This window comes from Mus caroli, chromosome 7 (genome assembly GCF_900094665.2).
Source record: "Mus caroli chromosome 7, CAROLI_EIJ_v1.1, whole genome shotgun sequence".
Classification (NCBI taxonomy): domain Eukaryota; kingdom Metazoa; phylum Chordata; class Mammalia; order Rodentia; family Muridae; genus Mus; species Mus caroli.
In genome coordinates, this window is record NC_034576.1 from 112,552,377 (window position 1) to 112,567,623 (window position 15,247).

The following is a 15,247-nucleotide window of genomic DNA, read 5'->3' on the forward strand; positions in this document are numbered from 1 at the left end:
TCTCTCTCTCTCTCTCTCTCTCTCTCTCTCTCTCTCTCTCTCTCTCACACACACACACACACACACACAGAGGATACTTTCTTACTGATTTTTTTGATTGAACTACATTTTTACCGTATTAAGTAATGCTAAATAAAAGCTTCTGAAGTATACACAGTGGGCCTGCACATAATGGGGCCTCTTTCTTGACATGTTCTGAATCCTGGGGAGTGTAGCCCTTAGAACTGTATCCATCTCTAGTATGGATTTTCTCGTTAATGAAAATACAGGAATTAGACCCTATGGGTTTCCTGTGATTATAGTATAAAAGCAACTAATTAGAAAGACTAAGAAGAGTTGGGCAGTTTACAGTTGTAACTAAATACAACTCAAGTCAGACAACAGTATTTTATAGCATTATCACTGTACATTAGAATTAGTTCCTTGGCCTGGTTTGCAGGTTGCACGTCTTTAATCCCAGTCCTCGGGAGGTGGAGGCAGGTGGAACTCTTGGAGGTTTCTGGCTAGTCAGGGCTACATAGTGAGACCCTATGTTTTAAAAATTCTATTATTTTAATCATATGTATGTGTGTGTGGGAGGGTTTTACACAGGAAAGCAAGTGCCCACAGAGGTCAGAGGCGTGTGATTCCCCTGGAGCTAGGATTACAGGCTCACAGTGAGCCGCCTGACGTGGGTTCTGGGGGCAGAAGTCAGGTTTCTAAGGCAGAGCAGTATGTGCTCTTAACCACTGAGCCCCTCTCCAGCCTGAGGCCATGTCTTAAGAAAACAAGATATTAGATTTGGTAATACTTTCCTCATTCCTGTAATGGAAAATAAAATGTCCCCTCTTGCTTTGTTAGGTGCCTGCTGACTATGTTGTAATAACAGTAATTCTTCCTCAAATGCTTGCCCCTCTCCTTTTTTTTCGGTCGAGTAGACAGGGCCTCACTTTGTAGCTCTGGCTGTCCCAGTCACTATGTAGAACACATCTAACTCATAGCTCCACCTGCCTCTGGCTCTCGACTATGAGATGGAGGTGTGTACCACCCTGCATGGCCTCTGTTTCCTCTTCTGGTGGTGCCGGCAATTGAATGCAGGGCCCTGCACATAATGGGCAGGCACGGGACCATAGAGCTACAGCCAGCTCTGCACCCAGCTCTTCTGGTTCCTCTCTCAGGCAGTGTTCAGACTTTAGGCTTCCTCCCTGACCTGTCCTCTGATGTCAAGCAAAGCTTTCTAGCTCAAGATTCTGGGTGGAATTAGTGTACATGCCGAGACCTGGTGATTCATAGAGTTGTGTAGCCAGTGAAGGGGATGAGCTGAGGATGGACCCTGGCTTCCTGAATCTTGGGGAGGCAGAAACTGCAGTATGCTCAGATGGAGCAGCCTGCAAGGACAAACTAGTCCAGCAAACATGGGAACAAACATTCGGTAGTCATAGGCCACCCCAAGTCACCATTTCCAGAGGAAGAAAGGTCCAGTTCTCTATTAGAGAATTCACTCCACAGAAATGCTTAAAGGACATTTTAACACTTCTCTCAATGACTATTCTCTCTAGAACCCACCTGTGCCACACACACACACACCTGTATGAAGTCTTTCCTAACTATTCTGGTACTTAATATGCTGAAGAATAGAACTTTGAAAACTCCCCAAGAAACCACTCACTTGCCCCTTGTTACTACAAATGAAGTTGCAGGCATCAGAGCTTTCTAAGGAGAGACTGTGTCTTATTTCAGTTATTGATATGGATGGAATCTAGGCACAATTATCTGATAATAATCCATGCTGCTTCGTTATCTCCTCATTCTCTTATTACAGACAGTATCCCACTGGATCAATACTCCACAACTTACGCATTCACCTGTTGACAGATAGGGAGCCTTTCCATGGTTTTAGCTATTGTATGTAAACAAGTTACGAAGGCGTATGTTACAAGTGTGTGCGTAGACTGAAGCTTTCATCTCTCTTATAAACTGCTGAGGATGAAGCGACCGAGTCACATATGTGCACTGCTGGTTGGTTACTGACATCACAACTATCATGCATGATGTTCACGTCTATCACGGGTAATCAATTAATGCCCCCTTCCTTGCCCTGTGGTCAGCCTAGCTAGGGGGTCACCAATTTTTATTGCTCTTGAAAAGCATCTTTGGGCTTCATCAATATTTTTTATTATTGATCACAAGACTTTCAGGGCATCAAGGCACATGTGCATCAAACAATTTAACCCTGTTTTATGTCATGTTTGGAATGATAAGAATGTCAGTCAGAAAACTAACTATACTGAATTGTAGGTTTCTCTGAGGTATCATCTGAATTCTTTAAACAGTATTTTTGTGTTTATATTGCTAAAGATTCAAAGTACAGAGTTAAAGGATTGAACATTAGGCATTTGAGTTTTACTTTCCATCTGAATTAGAACCTGCCAGCTTTACTTATAAGTAAGAATTGAATCTGAAATAGAATTTAGAGAAATATGAATTTATAGTCATATTTTTTGTCCATGTACCACTAAGTTCTTTGTAAAGATTAAAAAGACCCACTAGAATCTACAATCCAAATCATAGACAGTATCAGCCCCACGGAAAAAAGCTGCAGCAAACCTGGATTCTGGTTTCAGGTATTAACAGATATCAAACTAGAGTTCTATGTGCAGAGGCACTATGTGAGATCTATGGCTAAGTTACACTAGTCACCAGTAAGTAGCTGACAATAACTTGTGACTGTACAAAGTAAGATTTAGGAAGGCCTAACAGTGTAAGTAGCTGACAATAACTTGTGACTGTACAAAGTAAGATTTAGGAAGGCCTAACAGTGTATTTTGCACTGTACTAGCCCTTCACATAAAGCTTTAAACCTCATGATATTAAAAGACAATGGAAAATTGCTTTGTTTCAAAGCCATTTGATTTATGTGGAGTTTAGCAGTTTTCAGTTGTATAGGAAGCAGGCAACATTCTTGAATCTACCATGCAGCAATCAGTTACAGCTATTTACCAATATACATATATGAATTTTAGCATAACCAATGTCTGAGGGCAGCCGTACTGATCCCCACATAAAGTTACAAGGAAGGAACTGGTCTTAAAGGGGGAAAACAGCGTTTGCATTTGGGTTAGGACCTTCAGTGTTGGCACACAGTAACTGTGAGGAGGACCACCACTACCTCAGGCCGGAGGTGAGCCCAGTCACAATGTGAACAAACGCTGAAGGCACAGTCAGCACTGTTAGCTTCTCAAAGTGAGACATAATGAAAATACGGTTTTCCCCTTTGGTACTATAGCTTTTTTCAATTTGCCATTTTTAAAAAACAGTTATCTGTTTAGTGTGTATGTTTTTGCAGGTGTGACAGGACAGGAACACTGCAGAGGTTCCTTCATCTTGTATTCTTTTTCTTTTTTTTTTTAAAGATTTATTTTACGTATTCACCATTGCTCTCTTCATACACACCAGAAGAGGGCATCAGACCCCATTACAGATGGTTGTGAGCCACCATGTGGTTGCTGGGATTTGAACTCAGGATCTCCGGAAGAGCAGTCAGTGCTCTTAACCATTGAGCCATCTCTCCAGCTCTCATCTTGTATTCTTGATGAGGCCATTTTAGGTTTAATTAGAATCTGATCTCCTAGTGGAGATCAAAATTAACCAACTCTATTCTAGGAATCTGAGGTCAAGATGCCACAGCTAACCAAATTTAGGTTCTGTTAAACTTCCTGCTTGAGTAAACCTCTTCCTCCAGCTAAATGGTTATCTTAGCTTCTGTTAAATTGCTTGCTTGCATAAAATCTCCCCTGCAGCTGCTGAATGAGATACCAGAATGTTGTTTTTGCCTTGCTCTAAGTGTTCCGGGCTATGCTTAGGTTCTGAACGACTGAGTGTAGTCCCAGCAGGCTGGAATAAAGACTTTCAATTGGCTACAAAGTGTTGTTTGAGTGGTCATCTCTGTTGGGCTCTCATAAAACAGTTGTGCTTGTGCTAGTGTTTGTGTGTGGAGTCCGAAGCCATCATAGAGGAGTGGGTACTTACTTACCATATGGGTCCTTGGGACCACACCCAGGTTCTCAGGCTTGGTGGGAAACACTTTTAGCCTCTGAGCCATTTTGTTGGCCCTGGTATTGTGTTTTAAAAATAAACAGGTAAAAATGTCATTTTTATGTTTTGGATATATTTTCCTTTGAAAGACTTGGCTCAATTATTTCAGAGAAAGGAAGCATCCTGTCATAATATCATTTGGTTAGGCCAATTCCTATTACAAGTAACGAAATCTGCAGATGTTGCTGTTACGAAACAGTGATGTACTTTTCATCTGACACCTGGGTATACTGGCATAAACAACGGCTTTTTATATGATGAGGAATTTCTAATTTAAGAATGGTGCTTCATCTGTTTTCTTTGTAACTTTGTTAATACTAATAGACATATCTTGGAACATGTCCATGAATTGCCTTTTGTATTCAGTGTTATAAATTCTAGAATGAGCAGGGAGCACACTCTATCTAGGGAAGGAAAGTTTTGCTTGCTGCTGTGAAATTTTGAACTTATTTTTTGTAGTGTTGTTGGGTCTGTCTCTGTTTTGTGTACCCAAAAGTCTAAAGATAGCACTAATTAAAATGATTTAATAACAGTCAGGAGCATTCACTTGAAAGACAAGCAGAGAAGGCACTTGCTACTGCCTCACACCAATGTGCAGGAGAGGGTGAAACACTACTGCATCATTAAGTCAGAAAGAGTCAGAAGCCAGTCGTCAACTATAGACTACTTAGATTCCTCTGTTTTCAAAATTATAAACAATCTCTCTGTGAGATAAAAGAATTTGTTTCATCCAAGTTGATACCTGTTGCGGTCAAGTCCCTAAAGTATCACAGTTAAGGCAACACATGACCTTTGGCTTGTCTACACTCAGATGACTACGTATGAGGTATTATGTCAAAGGCAGGTTCAGACAAATTAAAAAAAAAAATCACTTAAGGTTTTTTTTTTTTTTTAGCATGACACAGCTAGGACTGATACAGCAGCCCAGTCTTTAGACTCTGAATGCCACACTGTATTGGTCATGAAGCTCTCACCTGCAAACAACTGAGCTTCCATTAAAAGCTGATTTCGGCCAGGAGGATGGTGCACTGCAGAGGCAGAGGCAAGAGAATCTCTGTGGGTTCGATGGCAACCTGGTCTACAGAGTGAGTTCCAGGACAGACAGGACTAGGAAGAGAAGAAACCCTGTCTCAAAAAGTTAAACTTTTATGCCAGGTTATTATAGTTTATTCTAAAGCTAGCAGGCATATAACATATGTCTCATTGTAGTTTATGTTAAACTGATTGTCTGAGGGTGTCATTGCTGTGAAGAGACATCAAGACCATGACAACTCTTATAAAGGAAAACATCTAATTGGGGCTAGCTTACAGTTTCAGAGGTCATGGTTTATTATGGTCATGGTGGGAAGCATGGTGGAACACAAGCAGACATGGTGCTGGAGAAGGAGTTGAGAGGTCTACATCCAGATTGGCAGGCATCAGGAAATGAATGTCACACTAGACCTCGCCTGAGTATTTGACAAAGCCTACCTCCTCCAACAAGGCCATACCTCCTAATAGTGCCACTCCCTATGAGCCTATGGGGGCCAATTTTACTCAAATCACACTGATTAATTTTGCTTAAGGAACTCAGAGACTGCACGTTACCTCCTACAGACGGCATCCTTATGCCTCACTGCCAATAGTAAAACTGAAGAGCTGCATTCTAAGAAAGGAATATAGTATGTGGAGTTCAATGATAGTCCTATGGGAGGACAGTGTGCTTTATATATTCATCAATTATGAATGACATTTGTACAGACATTGATTAGCTATACCGAATTTGGTAAGGTGAACACAGAGATTTAATACATTTATCAGTTTATTTAATTTAATCTTAACTGCAAAAAGTTATTCTTCTGAAATATTCCTCTGCTAAAGGAATATAATGAATTTTCTCCCCTTAAAATTATAGTTTCACTATATAGCCATGGCTGTCCTGGAACTTGCTGTGTAAACCAGGCTGGCTTAGAATAACTTGTGGGAATCCTCCTGCCTCTACCCTCTGAGTGCTGGGATTACAGATGGTACATCACATGCCTAGCTAGTAAAGAAGGTTAAAGGTAAAGAACCAAAGCAAACCCCAAAAAGGAACAGGGAGAACAAAGGACACAGCTCCAAGCCCAAGCCAATCCAGCAGAGGGCTGGGGAGGAGACTGGAGGGAGAGTGGCACTGGGGGCAGCAGAGTGCAGAATCTAACGGAGCAGAGCCCAGCAGCGTGCATACAGGTAAGCCTGGGGCTAAGCGGAGACAGCTGGGAGCCTGCACTTAGACCCTAGAGTCCTTCTTGCCTTAACTGTCATGAAACCCTTTTCAGAGTAAGAGACTGGAGTTAGTTTCTGGGAAAATCATCATCTCAAACTTGATAATACCAGACACGCGGGGTTAGTGAAGGGACTCGCCTGACAGTCCACCTCTTGACCTGAAGTGTCTGTGGGTCCATCTCCTGCCCGAATGCTAGTGACAGCCAAGCTGTCTGGCATCATCTGCTCACCAGCTTTGCAAGTCTTCCCGAAGCTGCTGTTTTCTTTCTCTGGAATGCCTGTGTACTGATCTGCTACACTTATTTTCATATTTGAGTAAACACTATGTAAAGTTCCTTTAAGTTTTTCAGTGTAAACATTAATTTGGTAAGTCTTAGTCATGATACACATGAGTCACAATCATTGGATAGGATACAGGGACTGGAAAGATGGCTCAGTGGTTAAGAGCACTGACTGCTCTTCCAGAGGTCCTGAGTTCAATTCCCAGCAACCACATGTTGGCTCACAACCATCTGTAATGGGATCTGATGCCCTCTTCTGGTGTGTCTGAAGACAGCTACAGTGTACTCACATACATAAAATTAAAAAAAAATCATAAAAAAAAATAAAGCAATCTTTAAGGCGACCTAAGGAAGAACTAAGAGGTTTGCTTTTCTCTCCTGGTCTCAGGCAATCATGACTGTTCCCAAATATTTCCCTCATCTATTTGCTAAAAGGAATAAAAATAAAAAGGCTAATACTCAAACAAAAACCACATGCTATTTCTTGCAAAGAGTTTCAAAGTGTAAGCTCTCTCCTGTTACAATTGGTTCATGTGTTGCTTGGTAGGTACAGGGCTTTTTTCCAAAAAGAGAAGAGAGATATCACAGACACAGCCTCCAAGTGTGTGTGGCAGGGCAGGGGGATACAAAGTCCCTGCTAATGGCTACTAAGTGTCTGCTGGGTGTTAACACTGTCTAAAACTGTGCTAATAGTCTTACAACTCTGAGAATATCCTAAGAAAACCTTTACATTTAAATTTGTGACCTGTATATAAATGATAGTTCAATAAAGCTCTTATTTTAAAAAGTAAATAATTAATAGAACAAAAACAAAAACAACAAAATATAATCATATGCCGATCTGGCCTCTTTCAGAAGGCCTCCTTTCAATTCTGAAACCATTTCCACCTTTCCTCCCTGTAGGCATTCAGAGGCTCACTGCATCTGTGACATGGGAGTGCCTTCATCTCCCGGTGATGATGCAGACCAAATAGGGCTGCAGTGTCGATGCCACTTTTCTAGGCTGACTTTGTTTTCATGGTGAAAGCTTTGTGTCACCTCCTCTTCCTTCCAATCCTAAGCAAGGCCTCAGCAAGGGAGCTAATGGCTACACTTAGGAAGATGGGAGAGCTGGGGACTGTGTGCTCACCATCCCTCACTGCATCTGATGGCTTACATACAGTGCAGCCTCTCTATCAGCTGTATTTGGTTACTTCACTGAACTAAGCCCTGCTCCCAATCCCTGGCTGGCTGGCCCTATTTGTTTCTCAAAGCTCTAACGCTTGTGCCTATGCATGTAGAAGAGCCCACCCAACCTGGGAAGACCATGTGTGGCATTTCTGTTTAGTCCATACTTTGGGGGCCGTGCCCATGTGTGCTTCCCTTCTTTGGAGATGGCAATTTAGAGTGCTCATTTCCTTACTAGCTCAACAGCCAGCACAATACTCCTAATTTCAGAAACTGGGCAGATTTCTTCTCTATTCCCAGCATGTCCTATGACTGAGCTGTGGCAGCAGGTACCCAGCACAGCGTGTTCTTCATGTGCAATCACTCTAAACTCGATGCACTTACCTGGTGCACACAGTCTAAGAACTGCAAGAAGATGGGAGCAAAGCCACCGCCCTGAGAGTTAAGGGCCAAGCTGCTGCGCTGGCTGAACTTATGACCAAAAGAGAGCCATTCCTTTTCCACTAGCATCCGGAAGCCTTCGATTGTCCTGTAAAAGGGATCACTGAGTAGCTGTGCCAGGGATGTCACCTAGGGTAAGAGCAGACGGACACCTCATTAATGTCAGACCTAGCAGAGTCCTGTTGCACTTCCTTTTGATGACAGCTAATTCACAGGCAATGTTGCCTGACGGGCAAATATTCTGACTAGCTGCTTCAGGATGGCCAATCAGGTATGTTTAAAAACTTTTCAGTAAAAACAACCCCCCCAAATTTACTTTTGTTACATACTTTCTTTCAGAGAATTAAGATTTTAATCCTTAGCCGGCTATTTTGTTGACTATGATACTAGGCCATCAGTTCAAACCTATCCTACTCTTTGGCGGGGGTAGGTTAATGTCTTAATGTTGTTGATATTAACACAGATTTCCTTTTTCACACTGGAGTAAACATGGGCTTAGAGAAAGGCTGGGGAAAGCCAGGAGGGGAGGCTCACGTTTCGTCCTGTAGGTCAGGGCTGCAAGCTGGTATGGTGCACCTGAACGGGGGAAAGGTCTAACAGCTGACCCAGAGCTATGAGAGGGCAGTGCTATTGAACAGCTTGCCAGGTGCTGGGTAGCAGTGGGTCTTTCTCTGTCTATAAACATATTAGTCATCAAATAAAACAACCCCAAAGGTAAAAGCTACATTGAAATACAAATATAAAATAATGAAAACCATGTGGAACGCTTTACTTGTGTAGTGATGTCCCAGCCTTCTTCTAAACACACCCACACTGAAGACCCATTCTCAAGTACTTCTGACACAACCACAGCCAGCTGCATTATCCTGTGAAGCTGAGAGAGAAAAGAAGGCTACAATTAGAGCAAGCACTTTGTCTTTTTTTTTTTTCAATTTGGGAATTTTACTTTTTAGACTAATTAAAATTTCCATAATATAAAATGGGGGTGAGACTTATTCATTCACTTATTTATTTTACAAGTGTGTGTGTATAAGTGCAGGCATGTGTGTGTAAGTGCAGGCATGTGTGTTCTACGCTGTGGCATGTGTCAGAGGACAATTTTTGGGAGCCAGTTCTTGTTACCTTGCAGAGTCAGGCTACATTCAGGTCATTAGGCCTGTGCACAAGTGCCTCTATTCATTAACATCCTCAAAATAACTTTAGATTTACAGTGTCTGCTCTAACACTTTTGCTGTTCTTTCAAAGTACTTTAAAGTCTTACAAATATCACAATTCCCAAGGCAAAACAGTAGTTTCTGGTTTACATTTTTCAGGGGAGTGGAGAGATATAAGAATGGAAATATATTTCTTACTTCTTAGCACCAATTAATCCACTTCATGGGCACCAAAGGGACAGCAATTCCCCTAGCTGCTTTTCAAATAACTGATAGATGGAAATAATAACTCAAGTTATGAAGCCAGGGCAGAGTCCTAATTCTCATGTTTCAGTTAGCCCGAAGGAAGAGTCATGGCCAGTGAGGCTACTGATCACATCTTTCTATTATTTCATTTTATTTTATGTCTGTATACCACTTGAGTGCCTGGTGTCTGTGGAGGCCAGAAGAGGCTGTTGGATTCTTTGGAACTGGAATTACAGATGGAATTTAGCTGTCATGTGGGTGCTGGGATTTGAACTCAGGTCCTCTGAAAGAACAGCCAGTAATTTTAGGCACTGAGTTTTTTCTCCAGCTCCATACTGTTGCTTCTTTATTATTTTGTTTATTCTGTATTATGAGCTATGACCACTGACTAAACAAAGCTCCTTTGTATTATTAATGATTTCTATCTTCCCCAAACATTCCTATTTTCAAGGGACAGCTTGACAATGTTATCCTTACAACCTTCTCTTGTATTCTGAATGGTTCAGACTTACATATTTTAATACATTGGATAGTTTATTTCTGATAGCATTAAAAGTCTCACAAATGCTGTAAGACCATGTTGGGCCTCTGTAAGAGTCATGAGTATTCTTAACTACCATCTCTATAACTCTTTATTCGCAAAATATTATTTTACTATTTGTAAATACATTTATATGCTGCATGTGTGTCTGCCAGGTATCTGTGCAGGACAAAGGTGTCCCATCTCTTGGAGTTGGATTCATGGACAGCTGTAAATCATGCAAAGGGGGTGCCAGGGCCCTCTGCAAGAACAGGACATGCTTTTAACTACTAAGCCATTTCTCCAGCCCAGATATATTAAAAAATGTGTCGGATCCTGCTGCTGAAGACATTAACTTCTCTGGTTCTGGAACACTGAGAAATTAAGCAGGACTGAGTGGGCAACGTCGTTCCTCCTGGCTAGCACTCCTAGTACTTGAAAGTGTTATGCAGGTTGGGGAGTGTTATCCTTTATAGTCTCAGTCCGTTGTGGTTTCTGTGTGTAACACGACCAACTGGACAGGCAAGATATGCCTCTTGGCACAATAGTGGCAATTCCATTAGAGTGTTAACCAACTGCCCCTGACTGGATTTGAGGCCTGCTCCACAGGAGGGAATTCATGGCTGGTCCCATAAACCTGGGTAAGTGCCCATGGCTGGAGAGGTCATAGGTCTTAGTGGGAGGGCTACTACTGTTGTTTTTTTAAGTAGCCATGACATATCTGCCAAACTGCCTTCTAAATAATTGTGCTGCCATCAGCTCTGGCCAGGATGCTGCTGATGCTACTGCTGCTTCTCCTCCTCCTCCTCCTCTTCTTCTTCCTTCTTCCTTCTTCTCCTTCTCCTTCTTTTCCTCTTCTTTCTCTTCTTCTTTCCTCCTCCTCCTCTTTCTTCAAAATTTTTTTATTGGATATTTTCTTTTTTTTTTAATTAGATATTTTATTTAAGGATGCTTTTTTTTTTTTTTTGTAGTTGGCAGTGTTAACTCTTGGGACGTAATTGGCAAAAGTGATGAGAATTGACTGTTTAATGTTCAGCTCTAAATGGACCATCTGTATTGTACCTCCAAGCACTGGGAACATCATGGAAGTGGAGACAGAAAGAATGTAAGATCCTGAAGGAAGAGACGAAAAGTTATGGAATCCTGTCTTCTGGAAACAACATGGCTGCTGTACTTGTGAATTCACAGCAGCTGTGCTTATCTACATGAGCTTTGCCCATGACTGAGCCTATCAACCTATTATCCCAGAGGGAGGAAGATCTCACGAGGCCACACCCCTCACTCAAGAGCTTTAGGTGATTAATGGGTGCGGGGAAGAAAGAGACATTTTCCTCAGTGGAGTGAGTAGTCACTGGTTAGGTTCCCATGGCCGTGTAAACAAGCCCTTACCTTACAACCCCAATGAAATTCACTGGATTACCAAAGGCAAAACCACAACCACGACAATAGAAGGGAAGAAGGACAGACTCAGCAGAGCAGGAGAGAAACAATGAGAGTAAAAGTGGATATAATAAAAATATACCATATTTACAATGAATGTCATATTAGGGGTAATAAGTGCTAATAAACAAAAACCTAAGGTATTAAATGAGATATAATACAAATAAAATGGCCGGCTACAATTTCCTTGAAGTGGAAAAGGCAGAGTTTCTAATTGGTCTTTGTTATAGAACTTAAGGTTTATTTTTCCATGCCGATAATTTCTGTTTTAGAGATTCAGTGTTTTCTCATGCTAGTGTGATGGCCGTGTAACACTGGGAATATGCTATAAACGCTCCGCTTACACTTTTTCAAGGCTGGACTTTAGAGTAAGCAAATTATGTTAAAAAGACACTTATATTTGTTTATATTGTGTATTGCACAGGAAGAGACTTCTGTTTGTGCTCAGCTTTTTGGTTGTGAGTCTAGTCTTTAATGGCTGAGCTATCTCCACAGCTTAACAAGTTCTACTACCACAACCACAACCACAACCACAACCACTACCACAGCCACTACTTCTACTTTTCCTCTTCTTCCTCCTTCTTTTTCCCCCAAGATAAAGTTTCTCTGTGTAGCCCAGGCTGGCCTTGAATTCAGAGATCTGCCTGCCCTGTCTCCCAAGTGCTGAGATGAAAGGCATGCACCATTGTACCTGGCGCTTCAGTTTAACTTCTAACTCCAGGCCAACTGACTCAAAAACCCACACTGAATAATTCATTAGGGAGTATAAACAGTACAGAGTTCAAAACCAAATGTCTCAAATTTGGGTTTTAAAAAATACTTTTGAGCAGGATATGATATAACATGCAGTAAAAAACCATCTTTGACGTAAAACTCACATTTCAAACAGACTTGGGCTACTTTAAAGACAGGAGCAAGGTATAGAGAAGGGTCCTCATTTCTCTCCTCCCACACAGCTATTAGCCCGAGTGTTCTGGGGGAACATGCTACTAACACAATTAAAAGAGCAGTACTACCTAGCATTTAATTTCTGGCCCAGGTCCACTGTCTATCAAGGAACAGAGTGAATCAGAAATGTATATGGGAGCTGGGACTCATAGCTTAGGGACAGAGCAAAGCACCGGTGAACTTCCATGGGCACTCAAGAGTATCCTGCACTGCCTCAGGGTAGTGAGCACATGCTGGTACATGCTTATAATCAGTGCACGTGCGGATATGTTTCTCTGTAGTAAGTGCCTTGATAGAATCACTACCCTGGGTACTGACATCACTTCTTGGCGTCTTTACTATTTACTTCACTGACTATGACATAGCAGGACTAGGTAGGGAGCTGGAGGAGCTAGAGCTGTAACTCAGAGACAAATGTCTGCTACTGTGCATGGAGCTGTGAGTTTGATCTCCAGCGCTGGGAGGGTCAGGCAGGAAGGGTGCTTGGAGACACACTGAAACTAGACATCAGAGGAGCTAGAGTTTCCCACTGTGTAGAAGGGAACAGGAGCACACATACAGCAGGTTACACTGACGTGATGATGCTCTCTGCAAACTGGCATTGCTGTCTACAATGTGCATGTAATATCTATCTTCCTTCCTGTGGTCTGAAGGAATGTAGGCATATGTGTGTTGGCAAACCACATTTCACTTAATTTCTCAATAAAAGTTCAATTAGAAATATCTTCAGGGTGATTTCGCTAGTGAAGATGGATATCTAGTTTTCCTAGACCTGAGGTAGGTTTGAAGTATCTAGTATTTGACGGCTAGTGTGTGGGTGAATCTAAAATCTAGAGACAAAGAAAAGGCAGAAGTGAGAAAAGGGCAGGAGGTGAGAGAGTTAGGGAAAGGCGTGTGCAGTCAAGCAGAGATCACCTGTCCCGGATCCGTGTGGACCTGGGGACAGCACAGCAGATCTATGAAAACATATGACTGATTTTCTCGAGCATCAAAAGAACCTGGCGTGCCACATTCTATCATACAGAGAAAGCCCAGGCGATCCAGAATTCCCCTCTTCACACGTAACATCGGCCCTAGTGCCTCAGAACCGAGAGGCCTGTACAGAGGGCACGTGACGAAGGAGAATGAGGAAGACAGGGGAGAAAATAGGCTTCTCAGATGGGGTATTCACTCTGGGTGTTCTCTGAGTTACACAACAATTTTTCTCTGATGTTACCTGTGGGAACCACTCAGAATCTCCCAGGGCCTTCAGGAATGTCACTTCCGAGTCTGCAGGGATGGTACTTGGGATACAAGCTCTCATCAGCTTCTTAAAACTGGCTTTCACTTGTCGGATTTCATGGAACTCAACAGGAACAAACTCACAGTTGAAAGCGAATTCTACCTTTGAGCTCTGAACATGAAGATACAGAGAATTAGGCAGATAATGTGTTAAGATAAAAGAATGAAACTTTCCCCAGGGAAATGCTTAGTAATCGACACTCATTTGATGCCTAAGAGCTGTAAAAGCAGCAGTGGAGGCAGAGGCCAGTGTGTGTGGCTCTCCTGTGCAGCTGGCTCTAGCAGCTGTCTTGAAGGGCAGGTGAGTGCTCTCTAGGGGGTAGATGGCTTAGCTCAGGAAGGCTGTCATTCTGAGAACTTGAGAGACTGTTAGGCTGAAGTTGATGTGGTATCTAACACCAAATACAAGGCAATTCTAAGGTCATGAACCTACGGTTTTAAGAACCACCAGGCGTGGTGGCACACTCCCTTAATCCCAGTGCGAGGGAGGCAGAGGCAGGCAGATTTCTGAGTTCAAGGCCAGACTGGTCTACAGAGTGAGTTCCAGTTTAGCTAGGGCTACACAGAGAAACCCTGTCTCAGGGAAAATGAACAAAGCAAAACAAAGCAAAACCCCCACAAACCCCCAAACAAGCCAAAGGAGAAGCAGCGACAAAAGGGCAGCATGGTTAACTCCACGGCATGGACATCATTTCCCAGGATATGCACTGCTAACTGGAGGGTAATATACACGGTTGGGGCTCCAGAACTGAGCAATACAGTACAATTCTATAGATACAAACATTTCTTATTATGCAAATACTCATTATAAAAGTATAAAAGGGGCTGGTGAGATGGCTCAGTGGGTAAGAGCACCCGACTGCTCTTCCGAAGGTCCAGAGTTCAAATCCCAGCAACCACATGGTGGCTCACAACTATCCATAACGCCCTCTTCTGGAGTGTCTGAAGACAGCTACAGTGTACTTACATATAATAAATAAATCTAAAAAATTGAAAAAAAATTGAAAAAGTATAAAAGATAAATATTTAGAAAGAAAGAAAAATTATGATCTTATTGCATTACGGTTACTTTTTAAGTCATTAAGATTTTTCCTACAATAAAATGAATATTTCTTGATTTTTGTTTTTTTTCATAAAACATACATCACCTATGTTTACTTGCATGCCCTTTCTTTTGTTTTCATTTCATGTGTAATTTATACTGTGAGGTGTGAGCTTTTGCTCGTACATGTGCATTCAAGGACAGACAGACGGACACAAACACACATACACTCTGACAGACAGGATCTCATGGTTTCCAGGTTAGCTTCACATTTGCAAGCTGAGCTGAGGATGACCTTGCACGTCCCTCCTGCTTCCAGCTCCCAAGTGCTGGGGTTACAGGAATGCGCTACCATACGTGGTTTATGTGGGACTGGGGATCAAACCAGGGCTGTATGCATGCAAGGCAA

General features: G+C 42.2%; 1 protein-coding gene across 5 annotated transcripts in view; it reads right to left on the bottom strand.

The window, feature by feature from the left end:
• Positions 1-15,247, bottom strand: part of Sbf2 (SET binding factor 2) — a 355,852-nt gene that overhangs the window by 14,162 nt on the left and 326,443 nt on the right. For all 5 annotated transcript variants that reach the window (XM_029479589.1, XM_021166298.1, XM_029479590.1 and 2 more), the window contains 3 exons: positions 13,732-13,908; positions 8,980-9,081; positions 8,151-8,336 (listed from right to left, as the gene is read on the bottom strand). In XM_029479589.1, the coding sequence (XP_029335449.1) occupies positions 8,151-8,336; positions 8,980-9,081; positions 13,732-13,908 (465 nt within the window). The remainder of the gene's footprint in view (positions 1-8,150; positions 8,337-8,979; positions 9,082-13,731; positions 13,909-15,247) is intronic.